We start from the raw sequence: 16799 nt of genomic DNA, 5'->3' as shown, positions 1-16799 counted from the left end.
TGGAAAAAGTTTCAAACAGAGCAGCAGCCTTGCTTCCCATAAAAGGCTCCACACTGGGGAAAAGCCGTATAAATGCATGGAGTGTGGAAAGAGCTTCAGCAAGAGCAGTAACCTTACTTCCCATAAAAGGCTCCACACAGGGGAAAAACCATACAAATGCACTGAGTGTGAAAAGAGTTTCAAACAGAGCAGTAAACTTACTGCTCATAAAAGGCTTCATACTGGGGAGAAACCATATAAATGTATGGAGTGTGGAAAAAGCTTTGGTGACAGCAGTTCCCTTACTTCCCATAAAAGGATCCATACAGGAGAACGACCATATAAATGCACAGAATGTGGCAAGGACTTCAGTCACCGCAGTAGTCTTACTTCCCATAAAAGGCTCCACACTGGGGAGCGACCATATAAATGTACAGAATGTGGAAAGAGCTTCAGCAAGAGCAGTAACCTCATTTCCCATAAAAAGCTCCATACAGGAGAGAAATCATATAAATGTGTGAAGCAGTGAAAGAGTTTCAAAGAGAGTAATGAACTTATTTGACATAAAATGATTGCACAAGGGGAGTAATCAGTGTATAGAAGAGTTTTAGGCTGTGAGCTCATAAGAGTATTCACAGCATGTATTCTACATAAATGCATGATGTATAGAAAAAGTCTTATTGTTATGGGCGATATCAGAAATGCATTGTGTGTTGAAAGTATGTGAATCTTATTTCCCTCATAAAGGATCTTTACAGGGACAAATGATCTCATTGTGGAGATGGAACATTCTGGAGAATTCCAGAGCATTTCTTTCTTCTTCTGGGCCATGATGACCCAGCCATTCCAAGTGTCAAGGGCAGAAGTAAACTTTTCTGGTTCTGTCTGGCAATAAATCTCAAGGAACCCACGGAGGGGAGAAATTAGTGCAGTATTTATACCCAAAACTATCCACACTATGGAGAAATGTTTAATGGTTGGATTGCTGATAAAGCATCATGGACAGAGAATTTTCTGCACAAGGAAGAAGCAATGAAGAGAAGTTAAATAAGTTTTAGAAACAGAACTGATAGGAAGAAAAGCTTTTAAGTCCTAGGAAAGCAAAGAACTCAAAAAAGCAATCTCTGCAGATGTCCACTCTTTTTATTCTCAGAGTTTTAGCTAGTGGTATATTCACACTTAATTAGCTTTCTCTTTGAATATATAAATTATATATTCATGAAAATGATGAAATTATAAATTGTTTCACAGATCATCATTTTCATACAATTTCAAGTTCATTTTATTTATTAAACCTTTTTAGCCGTCTCCTAAAATCCAGGAAGGCACATTGGACTCTTAAACCATGGTAAAAGTCTGGATTAAAGAATTTAAGGTAGCTGTCCCTCTTTCAGGCTACTTAGGGGATCATAGGCACATGCTGAGTGGAGCATCTGAAAGGAAGAGATTGAAATATTTCTGAATATCACCATTTCAATTTCTGGTTGTGGCCTATTTGTCTTGCAGTTATGACCGCCATCGTCTAATTTGTCAGCACCTATAACTCAAGGTGACAAGCATACAATTTGTATCAGTTTTGATCTGCCTACCAAGAGACCATCTGCTAAAAAGATGGCTTTATACTCTTTCTGCATATACTGCATTCTGCTGTGAACTTTGCAGCTCTGCCTAATGGCATGCAGTCGAAACTTTCAAAGACAATTTAGACAATAAAAGCCAGAGAATGTTCCTTGGTAAGAAACTCTTTTTAGGAATGGAAAAGCATACCATAATCTTCACAAATGTCCTTGAATAACAAAAGATCCAGGCCCATAACATCACCAGGGCAACTGAGAAAAAATATTCATGATAAATTTATATAATACTAAAAATTTAATTTGTATGCCTTAGAGGAATGAGGTTGCACTACAAAATAATTAAATCATTTAATAATTAAATGATTCTGAAATTAGAAAAGTGCCATTAAGTTGGAGTAACATCTGGGCTGCAAAATTTGGACAACCCCAAGAATCATAGTGTAAATTTGTGTTTAGAAGTTTCCTCATCCAGCAAATCTTACTTCTTACATGGCTTCTTACAAGACAAAAAAAATAAAAATAAAAAACTCAGCTAAACACAGAAGTAAAAACCATCTCAGCTTCTGTTGGAGCAGTTGCCAACATTGCAAAACTCTCGACTTTAAAGAAGGAAAATGATAGCAATATTGAGTGACCAAATTCAAGGTGCTGAGGGTTTCTTCCATTTATGCACAACCCTTCAATCTCTGTTTGCTTCTTTACTTTGCTTTTGTCTTCATTCTGTCCCTTGTCCCCCCCATCACTGTAATTTCCATGTTCCCAACCCTGGACCTTGGGTTTTTCTGCACACTCACATTCCATAAAGACATTACCAGAAACTGACACCAGGGGGAGCCCTCTTCAAAACAATTGCTCGGTTTCCAGCTTCCAAAGGCAACTGCGGTAAATTTGCCCAAGTGCCATAGCTCCAGAAAATAGGAGTCTGAGATTGTTTGAAGAGAGAGTGAGAGGCCTTCCCAGGAGCAGAGAGGAAGTGTGCAAGTGTAGATCTAAGTGCAAGGAGCCATTGCTTCCTATGAATAGTAATAATGAAACTATCAGTTGGTCAAGGGAAAAGGGCAATACTCGGTACTCCAATTCAAGTTACCTTGGGGCTCAGTGATTTTCCCCATGTTATTTAGTATCTACATGAAAGTGCTCAGGCAGGTCATTCAGCAGTTTGGGCTGAGGAGTCATCAAGGTCCTGATGATACCCAGGTGTACAAGCCAGAGATGCGCAGAAGTCCTGAACTGGTGCTTGGAAACCAAGAGGATCTTGATTTGATGAAATAAGATCAGATTAAATCCTACCAGACAGAGTTACTAGTTGTCAATAGAAATTTGAATATCTAGTAACATTAGATTACTCTCGTTACTCTTCATGGAGTCACACTCCCTCTAAAGACATTGGGTCATGACTTGGAGGTTTTCCTGGGCTCTTAGCTCCTGCTGAAACATCAGGTAGAAGCTGTGGCGATGGGAGCTTTTGCCCAGCTAAGTTATGACACCACCTGGACCAAAATGCCCCAATCACCATCTGGTTGGACTACTGTAACACGCTCTACCATAGCAGAAAAACTTCAGCTGATGCAAACTGCATAGGTTAAGTTCCTTGTGGAAAGAGAGCAGCAGGCAAGAATAACCACTCTTGAAGTTGGTGCATTTGTTGCCAAGAGGGTTCTGGGCACAATTTGAAGAGATGGTGGTCACCTCTAAACCCTTAACGGTGAAGTACCAGGTTACATCAGCCTTGCCTTGCCAGAATCAGATCTGCCTGTCCAGTCTGGCCATTGAGAGAGGGCCTGTTGCAGGTCCTCTCCTTGTGGAGTACATTGACTGTGAACCGGGTGACAGGCCACCTAGTGATGACCACCCTCTGTGGAAAACTCTCCCCGCTCCAACGCTGCTGGTATTTGGCAAATAATGCCTGGTCATCAGATCCTCAGTAGCTCTTGACTTAGGCTGTACAGATTGACTAGTAATAAGGCTGTCCTTATTGTGGATGAGGGGGATGACCAGGCATCTATTACAGAGGTGTGGATTGGCATGGGGGGCCTTCTAGGAAATGTGCCTGCCTAAGTTTCAAGAGCGACGTCATCCCCTACCTCAAAAGAAGGCAAAGGTATAGTTGTTGCTATCCAAGAGACTCTTGTGGCTCTTGCGTCACAGATAACCAGATGCGAGACTCTGAGATTGGGCTCTAGGGAAAGATGGGACAGTTGTTACTATACTGGCCTCCCTGCTGCATAATGGCTACTTGACATTAAGGCTAAGCTGACAATCAAATTTCCCACAATTACAGCAGTGGGAGACACAGTCTGCCGTCCTTGGCACAGAGTCTGAAGAGGCTTGGGAATTTGCACTGGCCATGGAGTACAACAGCGGTCTTGTGTTGGATCTGGTTTTCATCTTGGGACAGTGGCAATGCGGAGTTCAGTATTTGTCCCTTCTCACGGACAGCTCACTGATAGTTTTCCAGAGAACAGAGTTCTCCATTCCTGCTTCTTGCCACAGAGAAGAAAGGGTTGGACTAATTTATGGAAGTCCTGGGGATCCACTGCTCTTAGCCTTGACAACAGTGTGACTGCCTCTGAAGGCCATCTGTTGGGAGACCAGTGGGCTTCTTGTGCAGTTGGTGGGCCATGGGAGAACAGATGGCTGGGCCAGAGGGGCTGGGGGTCCAACCCAGCAGGACATGGCTTATGTTCTTATCAGCTATTCAGCTGGTCCACCCTTGGTCCCCGATGGACTCCACCAGGTTTCATAGGGCGCTTGGAGAAGTTCTTGAAGAGCCAGGGCGCAGATGGACTGAGGCCTGAGTTGTCTCTTGGAATGAGAGGTGGTGACAGCCTTGGATCAGACTGGGCCTGTGTGGCCTTTCTCATCGACGTACGACCCCAGTCCACCTCTGCTTCACTCTTTTGACCTCAAGCTTGTCTCGGGCGGAGGCCAAGCTGAGCTCCAGCCTTTAAATGGGGAGCTCCATCCTCCATCGATGTACCACAATCTGCTTCATTTGTGTAGGAACAGAACCATCTGGGTTTATTAACTGGGTGTTGCAGGTTCTTTCTTGATCCACAACTAATCCGACTGACCCAGACTCTAAAGAGGCAGGAATATCAGGTATGTTTGCTGCCTTGAGTTATAGCCTCCGTTTGAGAAAATAACTACTAAAACTTCCAGAGTTCCCCAGCCAGCCAACTTTAAGAGGGGGGGACCTCACCAGCTGGGGGATTCTGGGAGTTAAAGTTCCCCTGTGGTTGGGAAACCCTGAGCGGCGCCCCTCCTCCTCAGAGCCGAATCCCCCTCTTCTCCTTCCCCTTCCCCTTCCCGAGGCGGCCCAACTCCAGGCAGCCATCTTGTCTCCTCCCTGCGCAACGCTGCTCTTTGATTGGCCGCTGGGTGGCCCAGACGATGGGGGGGCAAAGAGGGAGGGCGGGGCAGCCCCTCCTTCCCCTCCTGAAGGAATTTCGTTTTCTTCAGCGACTTCAACTCCACGCACGAAAGAAGCAATTTGGAAAAGAGGGAAAATGCTAAAAATATGTTAACTCTTATTAAAATTCTTCCAATCGTCGGATTTTCCAGATAGGTTAATTCCTCCCAAGGAAAGCCGCCGCGGGCGGGGCAGACCCCCGGCCCTTTGGCGCGCCCGTCCTCGCACCCCCGGGGTCTTTGCGCGCCCGGCCGCCTCGCTTCCCCGCAGGCGCCGCCAGGGGGCGCCCTCTGCGGCGAGGCGAGGCGCGGCGGCCGAGCATGCGCGGGGGAGCTGCGCGGGCTGCCTGCCGCTGCCGGCTTTCCCTCCGGGCAGCGGCGCCCCCCCGGCCCCCCGCGACGATGCGAAGGGGCAGCCTGCGCGCGAGGGGCGCATCTCCTGGGGCGCGGAGGGCCCGTCGGGTGAGGGCAGGGGCGCCGCAGGGGCAGCGCCGCGCGTGGCGTGCCCGCCTCGAGGGGGTCGCCCGGTGGGTCTGGGGGAGGCGTGTTTGCAGACCCCGGCGGTGGGCAGGGGGCATCCTGACCCACGGGCAGCGCCCTCCCCTCCCCCGCGCCTCGCCTGCGCCGCCCGAGGGGGGGGCTGCGCTGGGTCCCCTCCCTTGATTGGGGTCGGGGAGCTCCGGGGGGAGAGAAGCTGGAGCGCTCCTGGAGGGGCGGCTCTGCCCGGCGACTCTACGGGGCAGCCCGCCCGGAGGGGGTCGGCGGATCTGGGAAGAGGCTCCGCTGCCCTGTGGCTGAGGACCCCGGGCCGAGCTTGCGGGCGGGCGGCCGAGAGGGAGGGAGGGAGGGAGGGAGGGGCGAGGGCAGGCCCCGGTGAGAGGGGGGAGAGGGGCCCCTTCTCCGGAAGGGCCTTGGTGGGGATCTCCAGATCCTCTATAGGCGTGTGGTCCTTTCAGTGCCACCAGCTCTGGAGATCCAGGAGGTCCCTTCAGAGCCTTTGGATCTTCGGGGGAGCCCAGGAAGACGATGGAGGCAGAAGATCCAGCAGGAAAGGGACTTTGTGAGGCTCCGGTTGAGAGCCGGGAGGAAGCGGGTCAGAGGACCAGGCGGAAGATCCTGGAAGAGGAAACCCTTCCATGGGATGTCCAGCACCAAGACATCCGGGAGTTCCTCTGCAAGGAGCCTGAGGGACCCCGAGAAGTTTGCAGCCACCTCCACCACCTTTGCCTTCAATGGCTGAAGCCAGAACGGAACACCAAGGCGCAGATGCTGGACCTGGTGGTCCTGGAGCACTTCCTGGCCGTCCTGCCCTCTGAGATGGCCGACTGGGTGCGGGAGTGTGGCGCAGACACCACTTCCCAGGCGGTGGCCCTGGCAGAAGGCTTCCTCCTGAGCCAAGCTGAGGACAAAGTAAGACTGGTGAGAGAAACATTATTCTTGACTTCTCTAAATGCATCCCTACAAGGATATTTCTGAACTCCTAAGTCAAAAAATTTAGGTATGGTTTTGAGACATTTTTCTAACAAGGTGGAAAGTTCCTCCATCCCCACTTAGAGATATAACAATGGGCTGTTGTTCTTCCCCCTAATTCTCCTTCTTTCTTCTTCTCTGGTCTTCACATGCAGAGAAGATCCATTGAGATAGATGCACAAGGTCTGAAGGCAAGGGGAGATCTATTCGATCCCCCTCAGAGGATACTTTTAAGGGGGATCTCCAAGGAGGAACAAGCTCAGGATGTCTCACCAGGTAAGGGCATATCCTTTCCTTTTTTTCCTTGATATTTCCAGCTTTCTGGCTTGGTTTGTCATCTTCAGGAATTGGTTTTGCAGGATTATCTTCAGTCTGGACAAGGATTTATATATTCCCCCCCCCCGCCCCAAAATTATTAGTATGGGTAGTCCTCTAGTCACTCTATTAGTGACTCCAATTGGGACTGGCAACTTGATTGTTAAGCAAAGCGGTTGCTAAGTGAAACTGTGATTGTGCTTATGATCTTATTTCAGCCTTTCTTTGCTTTACAGACCTGCAAAGGTTGTAAATTCAAGGATTGGTCGCAAAGTTACTTTTTCATCACCATCATAACTGAATGGTCGCTGAATGAGGCGGGTGCTGAATGAGGATTACCTGTAATATATTTTAAAAGTCTCTTCATTTGTTCCTCTCACAGGGGATGGTACGACATCAGTGGTACTTCTAGAAATTTCTCCTTTTCCAACTCTGCCTTCAACTCAGGTAAGGGAAGGGTCATCAAGTAATACCTACTGAAACCATGTCAAGACTTCCAGTTTATTAGAGAGCTCAGAACATCATCATCATCATAACCCATTGCTGGGATAGAACCTGGACCTACGTGTGGGGTGTGAAATGGTCAGGCGTCCTCCAAAATGAGGGAGAATGTTTTCTTCCTTTTCAGGTAGACCGTGAGCCTCAATGGAGAAAAAGTAACCAAGATACAACTTTCCTGGTATCCCTGTGAAAAACTTCTTCCAGGAAAACTCAGCCCTGCAAATATGTATTTTTAATGCCGATAATGTATTTGTATCCTGAATGTGCGTCAATAGATGGACCTCTGAGTTGGTAGATTGTCAGGAACACAATGTTGGCTTGCAGGATAGTGTGCAAATGAGCAATTCTAATTTTCCAAGAATAGTAGGAGCATGCTTGGAATCAAACTGGGTTTAGGTTGCACTTGGGATGTAGTGGCTCAACTGCAGGCCAACAGACCAGGAGTGACCCTTCTGTTAGCAGGGAATGCTGCCTGTAGCACACTAAAGCTGGTAGCCCAGTCTATGCCTTTTCCACCATGCTGAAAAGCCTTACAGCAAAGCCCCACTTGACCAAGGCCACAATGGGCTTCAATCTCTATGGGAACAGTGGGGCCCTTTCTGCCTCTTTGGATAATGTTGCTTAACCCAGAGGGGAACGGTGGGTGGATATGTACCAATATTTATTCTGGGGTCTTGTGAATTAAGAGAGAGGTCTTCTAAAGCTTGCCTGAGCTTATTGTTTCAGCAGGAACGTTTTCATCCTCCCTCAGGGTGCCGTGTCCTTCCAGGAGGTGGCGGTGTGTTTCACAGAGGAGGAGTGGGCTCTGCTGGATTCCACCCAGAAGGCCCTCCATGGGGAAGTCATGCAGGAGAATTCTAGAAACGTGGCTTCTCTGGGTAAGGGCCCCTCTTTGCTCCTGAGTTCAGATGGTTGGGGGAAGGCCTTTGTAAGCAAACAGAGGGTGTTTCTTCTACCTCCTGGCTGGAAAAAATGGGAAAATGCTTTCTTCTGGAGCTCATAGGAATGTGAGATAGGAACAGGTCCCTGCTGTGATTTATGGTGGGATCCTTTTATGTTCTGGACTTGAGGGCCTGAATTTCTAGGTTCTGTTAATCTCCCTGTGAATTTATTTATTATTTTATTTATTCAAAAGATTTATATGGCCGCCCATCTTAAGCAACTCTGGGTGCTCACAGTTGACTAGCCACTTGGCTGAAAAGAGGGAGGGCCACCTCTAATCACAGACAGAGGCTTCCAGAGGCTTTCAAGATGATGATAGTAGTGCCCTGTCATTGTGAGGCAACTTCCACCCCCCTTTTCTACATGTGTCATAGTGTCACATACACACCAGGAGAAGCAGAGCTTATGACACAACACTGGTTAAACAAGATAAGGATGTTACTGTTCTCCAAGCTGTCAGTGGCCACCTGAATTCCCCTTCTGCAGCCCCTAAAGCTCTCTGATCCATGTTAAGTTGCTCTCTTCAGGCAGTATGGAAATTATGATGGTGATAATGATGATGATCATTCAGAGAAGAGTAAGATTCATTTCATACAGGAAATAGCAGCAAGAAGAGAATTGGAACATCAGCTCTTACGTTAGTTCTATTTAAGCAGTGAAGTCCAAGTCAGGTTTACTCTGCAAGGCTCTGTGGATCCACTCAGATTGTATCTTAAAGGCTTAAGAACATTTATGGTCCTTCTCGTTCTCTTTCACAGGAGAAGAGCACGACACAGAGAATTATCAGGTGCCAGATATGGCAGCATCACAAGCCATCCAATGGGAAGTGGGAAAAGAGAGATTTGGACATGACTGGAGGTTAGAAACCTATGTGGAAGATCTTGATGCAGGAAACAGAAGAGGAAAAATATGTAAAGATAAGTCAGACCTAGATAATCAGTGTGGAACTGAGATTAGAGTTAGCCAATATGAATGGAGAATGCCTGAAACATTTTTCAGCCCAAACATCCCCCTTGCTTTATGTCAACAAATGCGCACTGGGGAGAAACCATATAAATGCATGCAGTGTGGAAAAAGCTTCAAGCACAGCAGTGCTCTTATTTACCACTCAAGGATCCACACGGGAGAGAAGCCGTATAAATGCCTGGAGTGTGGAAAGAGCTTCAGATGGAGCAGTGATCTTACTTCCCATAAAACTATCCATACCGGGGAGAAGCCATATAAATGCTTGGAGTGTGGAAAAAGTTTCAGGCAGAGCAGTCACCTGAATTCCCATCAAAGGGTCCACACAGGGGAGAAACCATATCAGTGCTCCGAGTGTGGAAAGAGATTTGGACAGAGCAGTAATCTTACTAACCATAAAAGACTTCACACAGGAGAAAAACCATATCAGTGTATGGAGTGTGGAAGGAGCTTCAGTCAGATTTGTTCACTTACTTTGCATAAAAGGATCCACACAGGGGAGAAACCATATAAATGCATCGAGTGTGGAAAGAGCTTCAAAAACAACGGCAAGCTTATTTCCCACAGAAGGATCCATTCAGGGGAAAAACCATTTAAATGCATGGATTGTGGAAGAAGCTTCAGTCAGAACTTTTCCCTTACTTTGCATAAAAGGATCCACACGGGAGAGAAACCATATACATGTATGGAGTGTGGAAAGAGTTTCAAGCGGAGTAGTGAACTTACTTCCCATAATAGGATCCACACCGGAGAGAAATCTTACAAGTGCATGGAGTGTGGAAAGTGTTTCAGGTGGAGGAGTCAACATACTTCCCATCATAGGACCCACTGTGGGGAAAGCACCTATGTAGTGAATGGGCAGGGAAGTGCCTCCCCACATTCCCTGACTTTTCAGCCCCTCCGGTCAGGTGGTGAGTTGCCAGCTTGGACTGTCACTCCAGTATCTTCTTGAGAGAAAGAGCTTGCCTGGTGCTCAGACAAAGGAGGTTGCCCCCAGCCCTGTTCCTTCGAGAGAAAGTCAGTTTGCCTTGGGGAAAAATAAACTTTGGGACAAGGGGGAGGAGTTTCTGGGAACTGAGGCTGGGAAGAACAGCCTCCGGATTATCTGACTGGAGTCCTCCAGGATCATCAGGAGACAGAATCCAGGAATATTTGAGCCAGAGGAAAATCTGTTTCAAACAACAGTTATCTCAGGAACATGAAATAAAGACCTCTAACGTGCCAGCCATCCTAATATTAATTTTCATTTCTGTGTACCATTAAGATCTTTATTTTCTCTGGAGTTTATTGCATCTCTGCAAGCTCAGTTTACTGTACTGTATATACAATTGGGACCTCTGCACTAGAGATCCAGCACACCTTGTCATCCATCCCAACTTTAGATTCTCTTTTATTTCTTCAATGGGAGATTCCTTTGAGGTGTTGCTTGTAATTTTAGCAGCACTGTAATTTTTAAACCCAGCATTCATTGTTTTACACATGGTTACCTAAAGGTAAAAATGAATTTTTACATTCAGTTTTTGTTAATAAAGCGGATTTTACATTTTGCCTTGTAATATTAATATAATATTAATATAATACAGTGGTACCTCGGTTCACGAACTTAATTCGTTCCACGATTCTGGTCGCGAACTGAATTGGTCACCAACCAAATCAAATTTTCCCATAAGGTTCCATGTAAATAAGGTTAATCCATTCTGAACCATATGTATTTTTTTTTAACCACAAAAATATGAAACAAAGTACAGTACAGTACAGTATGAAGAGAGAGAACACTAACCTTGCTCGAGGCGACACCAAAAAGCTTCACAGCAAGTATTGTCGAAGGCTTTCACAGCCGGCATACGATGGCTGGTGTGGGTCTTCCGGGCTGTGTGGCCGTGTTCTGGAAGTTTTGTTTCCTAACGTTTTGCCAGCACCTGTGACCGGCATCTTCAGAGAGCAGGAGCACAGACAGGAGCAGTTCTTCTGAAGATGCCAGTCACAGGTGCTGGCGAAACGTTAGGAAACAAAACTTCCAGAACACGGCCACACAGCCCGGAAGACCCACACCAGCCTTCACAGCAAGTGTCTGCGACCGCAATCTCACCTAGAGGAAGCCACAGCCATGTGTCAGAGCAGGGAAGATGGCTGCGGGTCATGTTCGTCACCCAATGCAGAGTTCGTGAACGGAAGCAAAATTTTGTGAACGCTGTTGTTTGCGAACCAAATTGTTTGTGAACAGAAGTGTTCATGAACTGAGGTATTACTGTATAATGTAATATAATTCCCAAAGGATGAAGCTGATTTCCTTAGGTCAGTGTTTCTCAACCTTGGCAGCTTGAAGATGTTTGGACTTGAACTCCCAGAATTTCCAGAAAAGAAAAAATTCCCAGAAAAAAAAAGAAAAAGCAAGGCTGGCAGGCAGGCAGGCAGGCAGGCTGGCTGGCTGGCTGGCTGGCTGGCTGGCTGGCTGGCTGGCTGGCTGGCTGGCTGGCTGGCTGGGGAATTCTGGGAGTTGAAGTCCAAACATCTTCAAGTTCCCACAGTTGAGAAGCACTGCCTTAGGCCATGCCTAGTATCTACAAGGTTCAAGAAGTGCTGCTAGAACATTTATTTCATTTTGCCAGTTAGGGTGTAGGGTTCCTTTTGTTCCAAATAGTGGGGTTGGCGGGAGCACATCTGGTAAAGGCATCTCCAGAGGATAGGTGGCCACAGCAACTATCAAGAAGCTAAAAAAGGTGGAGGGGAGGCAGCCCAGGCTGTGTAACCTCAGGAGGCTTCTGGAAGAGGAAGTCTGAGGCCTTCACCCTCTCACTGTAGGGGCTCAGCCATGCCATTATATATATATATACTACTAAAACTCTCATGTCTGTAACCTTCTGCTGGGTGAAACAGTGCATCATAGGGCAACAATTTCTGAACCAAGGTACTTCAAATGGGCTAACTTACAGTATGTGTCCAAAATCTGGGACCCATTACTCCTGTGGGATTGAAATTTAGGAAATTTGTAGCTGCTGGTGCTGCTGCTGCTGTCAGCCCAGGTCACATGATCATCATGGGCATATCCCCAACCTCTTTCCCACCTCCCTCTGGCCCCTGCGCCCAATCAGCTGGCAGCAAGGCCCAACAGGCAAGCAGTGATTGGCTGTTTTGGAACCAAGGATGAAATTTGAAATCTCTTAACAGCAGCGGGCATTGAGGGAAGGACAAGGGAGTGACTCGGATGCCTGCTGGTGAGGTAGGGCTGGCATCCCAGGTAGGGCTGACCCAGGAGTGCCAGCGGTCGTTGGTTGAGCCCTTTTCCTTGAGGGAGGGGGCCCTGGGGACACGCCAGAATGAGGAGCAGGAGTGCATTTTTCCTTGTGGTCTGGGGCTCCCTTTGTTCCACCTCTCCCCAGGAAAGTGGGAGCCAGTTCCACCGGTCATCCAAGGAGGAGGAGGAGGAGGAGGCGGCTTCACTGGGGCTCTCCTGAGGATTGTGAGGGGAGGGCAAATGGCACAAGCTTATAGGGAGGGAGGGAGGGAGGGAGGATTTCTGACTCTCCCTGCCAACTTCCCACAAGCAAAGTCAATGGGGAAGCCGGCAGCCAGTCGTAAGTCTCTCACACTCCCTCTGCTTTTTTTGCCCTTGGTCATTCTGTTTCTCTGTTTAGGTAGGGAAATATTTCTGAAATGATGACCCAGTGGGTCACAGGTTGTCTAGTACCATATAAATTCATGGAGTGTGTAAGGAGTTCCAATAGAAGAGAATATCTGTCGCTCAGAGTTGAACTGTGAAGTCCTTGGTGCTCTTTGGGCTTGGTTGTTCCTGGCTAGCTAACGTCAGTGTGAGTGAGTGTGGGGTTTGCTCCTTGTTTATATACAATAGCTTGCCCTGCCAGTGTTGTTGGAGGGTGTGGTTTTCTCCTTGGTAATTCCTTGATTAGGGTATTGTTTTCTGCTTGATCGTTTGTCTAGTGTTAATCCCTGCTTATCTGGGTGTTGGCTGCTGGAGAGGACGTGTTCTGATCTTTTTATTTCCTTCTTAGCAAGCAGCTTCAGGAACAGCTGCAACTTTTTCCCCAAATAAGGATGTATACAGGAGAAAAACCTTATAAATGCATGGGGTACGGAGATAACTTCTATCAGAACTATTTTTTGTTGTTTGTTTTACACTTTGTAGCATGACTCAGTCCTGAAGGACTCTTGCAGGCACAACAAGCTCAAAGTCCAACTACAAAATACAATACAAGCAAATAAAATAATGGCATCCTTAAAATATAGATAAGCATCCTCAGATGTGCCCCCTGCTTAATAAGGTCTAAGGGTCATGTATAATCTCACAGAAAATTCCTTTGATTTGTTTGTGAAATGCCAATAGAGTTGGGCCCATCAATACCTCCAAGGGGAGAATTTTCCGGGGGGGCGGGGGGACACTCCTGGTGGGGCCTATCATCTGGTCCACAGTCAATATACTTCACGAGGAGTAACAACAGGCAACAGGCCCTCTTTTAATGACCAGACTGGACAGGCAGATCCAATTCTGGCAAGGCAAGGCTGATGTAACCTGATACTTCACCATTAAGGGTTTAGAGGTGACCACCATCTAAGAATAGAATAGCTTCCCTGTGTCTGAGCCCATTGAGGTACAACCATCTGTTTGAATGGTTTCCCCTCCTGGTACTTCTAGGAGAGGAGGGCATGTCAAGTTGCATGATCTTGAGTACAATGGGCTGCCATTCCCTTTTTCCTTTGGGGAAGGAGAAAGTCCAAAATCCAAAGTAGAGCATTGTGAAGGTCCATCAGTCCATCAATGGATCACCCAACTTGGGCTTTTCCCTCATAAGATGTCAAATGAGATCCCCATCTCTCTTGGGAAGGTGACCCATGGGATATTGTGGTTTTCCCTCACTGAAGATGCAGGAGAATCCATAAAAACAGTGACATCTTGCTGAGTATTCTTAATTGCTTTCTTCTTACAAAATTCAGAATCCTGCCAAAAAATCGCCGTTGGATACACTGTAAGTGGCTGCACATTCTCAATGCATGCCAGCCCACTGAATGGACCCTTTGCCTTGGTGGAATGTGGGCAACTCCTTCCTTACATAATATTGCTTATCTTGAAAAGTAATAAGTGTGATGCACATGGATGGGTGGAAATGTCTGCTTTTGGGGTTTGATCATTAAGGCAGAGATCTTTAAAAACCTTGAGGTTATTTGTTAATAATGTCTTTTTTCCTCCCTCAGGGTGCCGTGTCCTTCCAGGAGGTGGCGGTGTGTTTCTCAGAGGAGGAGTGGGCTCTGCTGGATTCCACCCAGAAGGCCCTCCATGGGGAAGTCATGCAGGAGAATTCTAGAAACGTGGCTTCTCTGGGTAAGGGCCCCTCTTTGCTCCTGAGTTCAGATAGTTGGGAAGGGCTTTTGAAGTAACCAGTCCATTTGTTTCTTCCAAGAAATAACTAAGCCAGAGCCTGCCTGCTGGGTGGAAGACGGCGATCCATTCTTCTGGAGAGGCAAGTCAGGCAAGAAAATAGCAGACCTTTCCTGAGGTCAATAATGGGACCATTTCTTGTTTTAGATTTTAGGGCTCCTTAGTTAATTTTTCAGTTTCTGTTACTTCATAATAAATTAATTACTATGAAGGAAAATTATATTATTATTAAATGAATAATTATGAAGAATAATTATGAAACCTGTGGTCTCAGACCTGCCTTCAGGTCCCCTTTGGCAAGCCCTTAAAATTATAATGACACCAGCTTCTGCAGTGTCTCATCTCTGACATCTCAGTACCAAACGTTCCTGGGTTTGTGCAAAGAAAGGGAAGGTATCCTGCATAACTAGCTCTGTTGGACTAACTACATGGTAGTAGTTCCTAGAGGGAAGGACACAAGGGTGTTCCATCAGCAGGGAGGGGGCTGCCTTTGGGCTGTTCTGAACTGAAGGCTGGCTGGTAGCCATTGCATGATACAACAGTTGCCCACTTTTTCCTTTTGAGTGCAGTTAGGTAGAGGAAATTGTAAAGCAGTGAAGTCTTCTCCAGCCCTAAGAGGTCCTGAACTGAGATCCTCCAAGGCAGTTGCAACATCCCTTACAAAAACAACTGGCAAACCTTATAAAAATTCACAAATCCAGTATGATGGAATCCTAGAATGGGAACTGTCCTTGAGCCCAATCTTCTGCTCAGTGCCAGAATCCACATAAAAGTATCCAAGGGATGGCAATCCAGCCTCCAACTGAACACATCCAGGGTTAGGAAAGCCCACTATCTCTGGATCACTGGTTCCATTCTTGTACTGTTTGAACTATATAGATTTTTTCCCTAGAATTCAATTGGAATCCACATTCCAATCCATTATTCATTGCCCATCACTCAGAGAATAGAGAAATGGTCTTGACTATCTTCTCTGTGACATCTTCCAGATATCTGGAAAATACAGGTAGTCCTCACTTAGTTGTCATTCATTTAGCGGCTATTTGAAGTTATGACAGTGCTGAAAAAAGTGACTTACAACCCAGTCCTTGCACTTATGATGGTCGCAGTGTCCCCGCAGTTACATAATCGCAATTCAGGTGCTTGGCAACTGTCACACATTTAAGACAGTTGTAGTGTCCCTTGGTCACATGATTGCCATTTGCGACCTTCCCAGCTGGCTTCTACAAGCAAAGTCAAAGCAAAATCAATGGGGAAGCTGGCAGGAGGTCACAAGTCACAATCACATGATGTCTCGCTTAACGATTGTGGGTGATTCACTTAACGTCTGCAACTGGAACTGCCAGAACTGCTGTTGCTAAGCAGGACAGTCATGTGATGTTTTGCTTAATGACCGCTTCACTTAGCGATGGAGTTGCTAGTCCCAATTAGGGTCGTTAAGCGAGGACTACCTGTATTGTTACATGAACTTCAATCATCTTCTCAAGGATAAACATATGCATTTACTTCTGTCTCTTCCCATAAGACTTAGCTGCTCATTTTCGTATTACTGCCTTTCCAAATGCCTGTTCCCATGGAAAATTTGCCCCTCCAAAACTGAAAAGAGCAATTCTCTGTTTGCTCAGCTCCAGGTAGTTAAAATTAAAACTCCACAGAACTGTAAGTGACATCTTACATGTAAGATTAGATATAAGTTCCATCTGTGGCCTACCTATATCACAATTTCATCACAGTCTTTTTCTTCTCTTTTGTTCCTTCATTTTAAGCTTCATTTTTAGAGGAAAAAATAGTAATGATGCCCTCAATGGGAAACAGTTCAGGAAAGACATCACATCTGAAACAGTTGTGTAATCAAAATGCAAAAAAAACATTTTGACAAATTACACAGAGCAGAAATGAAAAATTGTGCAAGATATTGATCAATTCACATTAGAATGAATTCATTAGCTAATGGGCATTAATCCTTGCTACCCCACTCAGTCTGTTCCTTCTCTCTCCAGCAGCAGATGAGCAGGAAAATGAGAGTTGCCAGCAGCCAGATACAGTGACATCACAACCAGCCAATGCTGAAGTGGGAAAAGAGACATTTGAGAACCACTGCAGATCAAAAACACTTGAGGGGAAAAAGTCTAAGTATATGGAGAAGAAATCATCTACTTCCCAGTGCACTGAAGTCCATGAATTCCTGACTCAACAGCATCACACAGGAAACTGAAATGGGAATTCCATACCCTATGGGGAAATATTCA

General features: G+C 46.3%; 1 protein-coding gene across 6 annotated transcripts; it reads left to right on the top strand.

Annotated features, from left to right (window-relative positions):
* Positions 1-2729: 2729 nt before the first annotated feature.
* LOC103059361 (zinc finger protein 197-like) lies at positions 2730-16680 on the top strand. Of its 6 annotated transcripts, XM_088151400.1 has the most exons (9): positions 4995-5429; positions 5924-6386; positions 6593-6713; positions 7135-7199; positions 8005-8131; positions 8954-9053; positions 13169-13246; positions 14367-14493; positions 16551-16680. In XM_088151400.1, the coding sequence occupies exons 2-9, from the start codon at positions 5994-5996 to the stop codon at positions 16596-16598; spliced, it is 1059 nt and encodes a 352-aa protein (XP_088007526.1). In that variant the 5' UTR covers positions 4995-5429; positions 5924-5993; the 3' UTR covers positions 16599-16680. The 6 variants fall into 6 exon arrangements, with proteins under 6 accessions (XP_088007525.1, XP_088007526.1, XP_088007527.1 ...); XM_088151401.1 differs by lacking the exon at positions 13169-13246; XM_088151399.1 differs by lacking the exons at positions 4995-5429; positions 13169-13246; positions 14367-14493; positions 16551-16680 and adding an exon at positions 2730-4658 and having other exon boundaries at positions 8954-10701.
* Positions 16681-16799: the final 119 nt, after the last annotated feature.

The sequence above is a fragment of the Python bivittatus genome, unplaced genomic scaffold (assembly GCF_059951505.1).
Source record: "Python bivittatus isolate LINGU-HERP-01145 unplaced genomic scaffold, Pbiv_v1 ctg000650_np1212, whole genome shotgun sequence".
NCBI lineage: Eukaryota > Metazoa > Chordata > Lepidosauria > Squamata > Pythonidae > Python > Python bivittatus.
Note: the sequence above shows the minus strand (reverse complement) of the source record. Positions and strands in the feature narration are given on the sequence as shown.

Excerpts from the sequence above, each read along its gene's own strand:
- LOC103059361 (XM_088151399.1), top strand. The coding sequence starts at position 5,994 with ATGGAGGCAGAAGATCCAGCAGGAAAGGGACTTTGTGAGGCTCCGGTT. Across the intron at positions 6,714-7,134 it reads AGCTCAGGATGTCTCACCAG|GGGATGGTACGACATCAGTG; the intron begins GTAAGGGCATAT and ends TTCCTCTCACAG. Across the intron at positions 8,132-8,953 it reads TAGAAACGTGGCTTCTCTGG|GAGAAGAGCACGACACAGAG; the intron begins GTAAGGGCCCCT and ends TCTCTTTCACAG.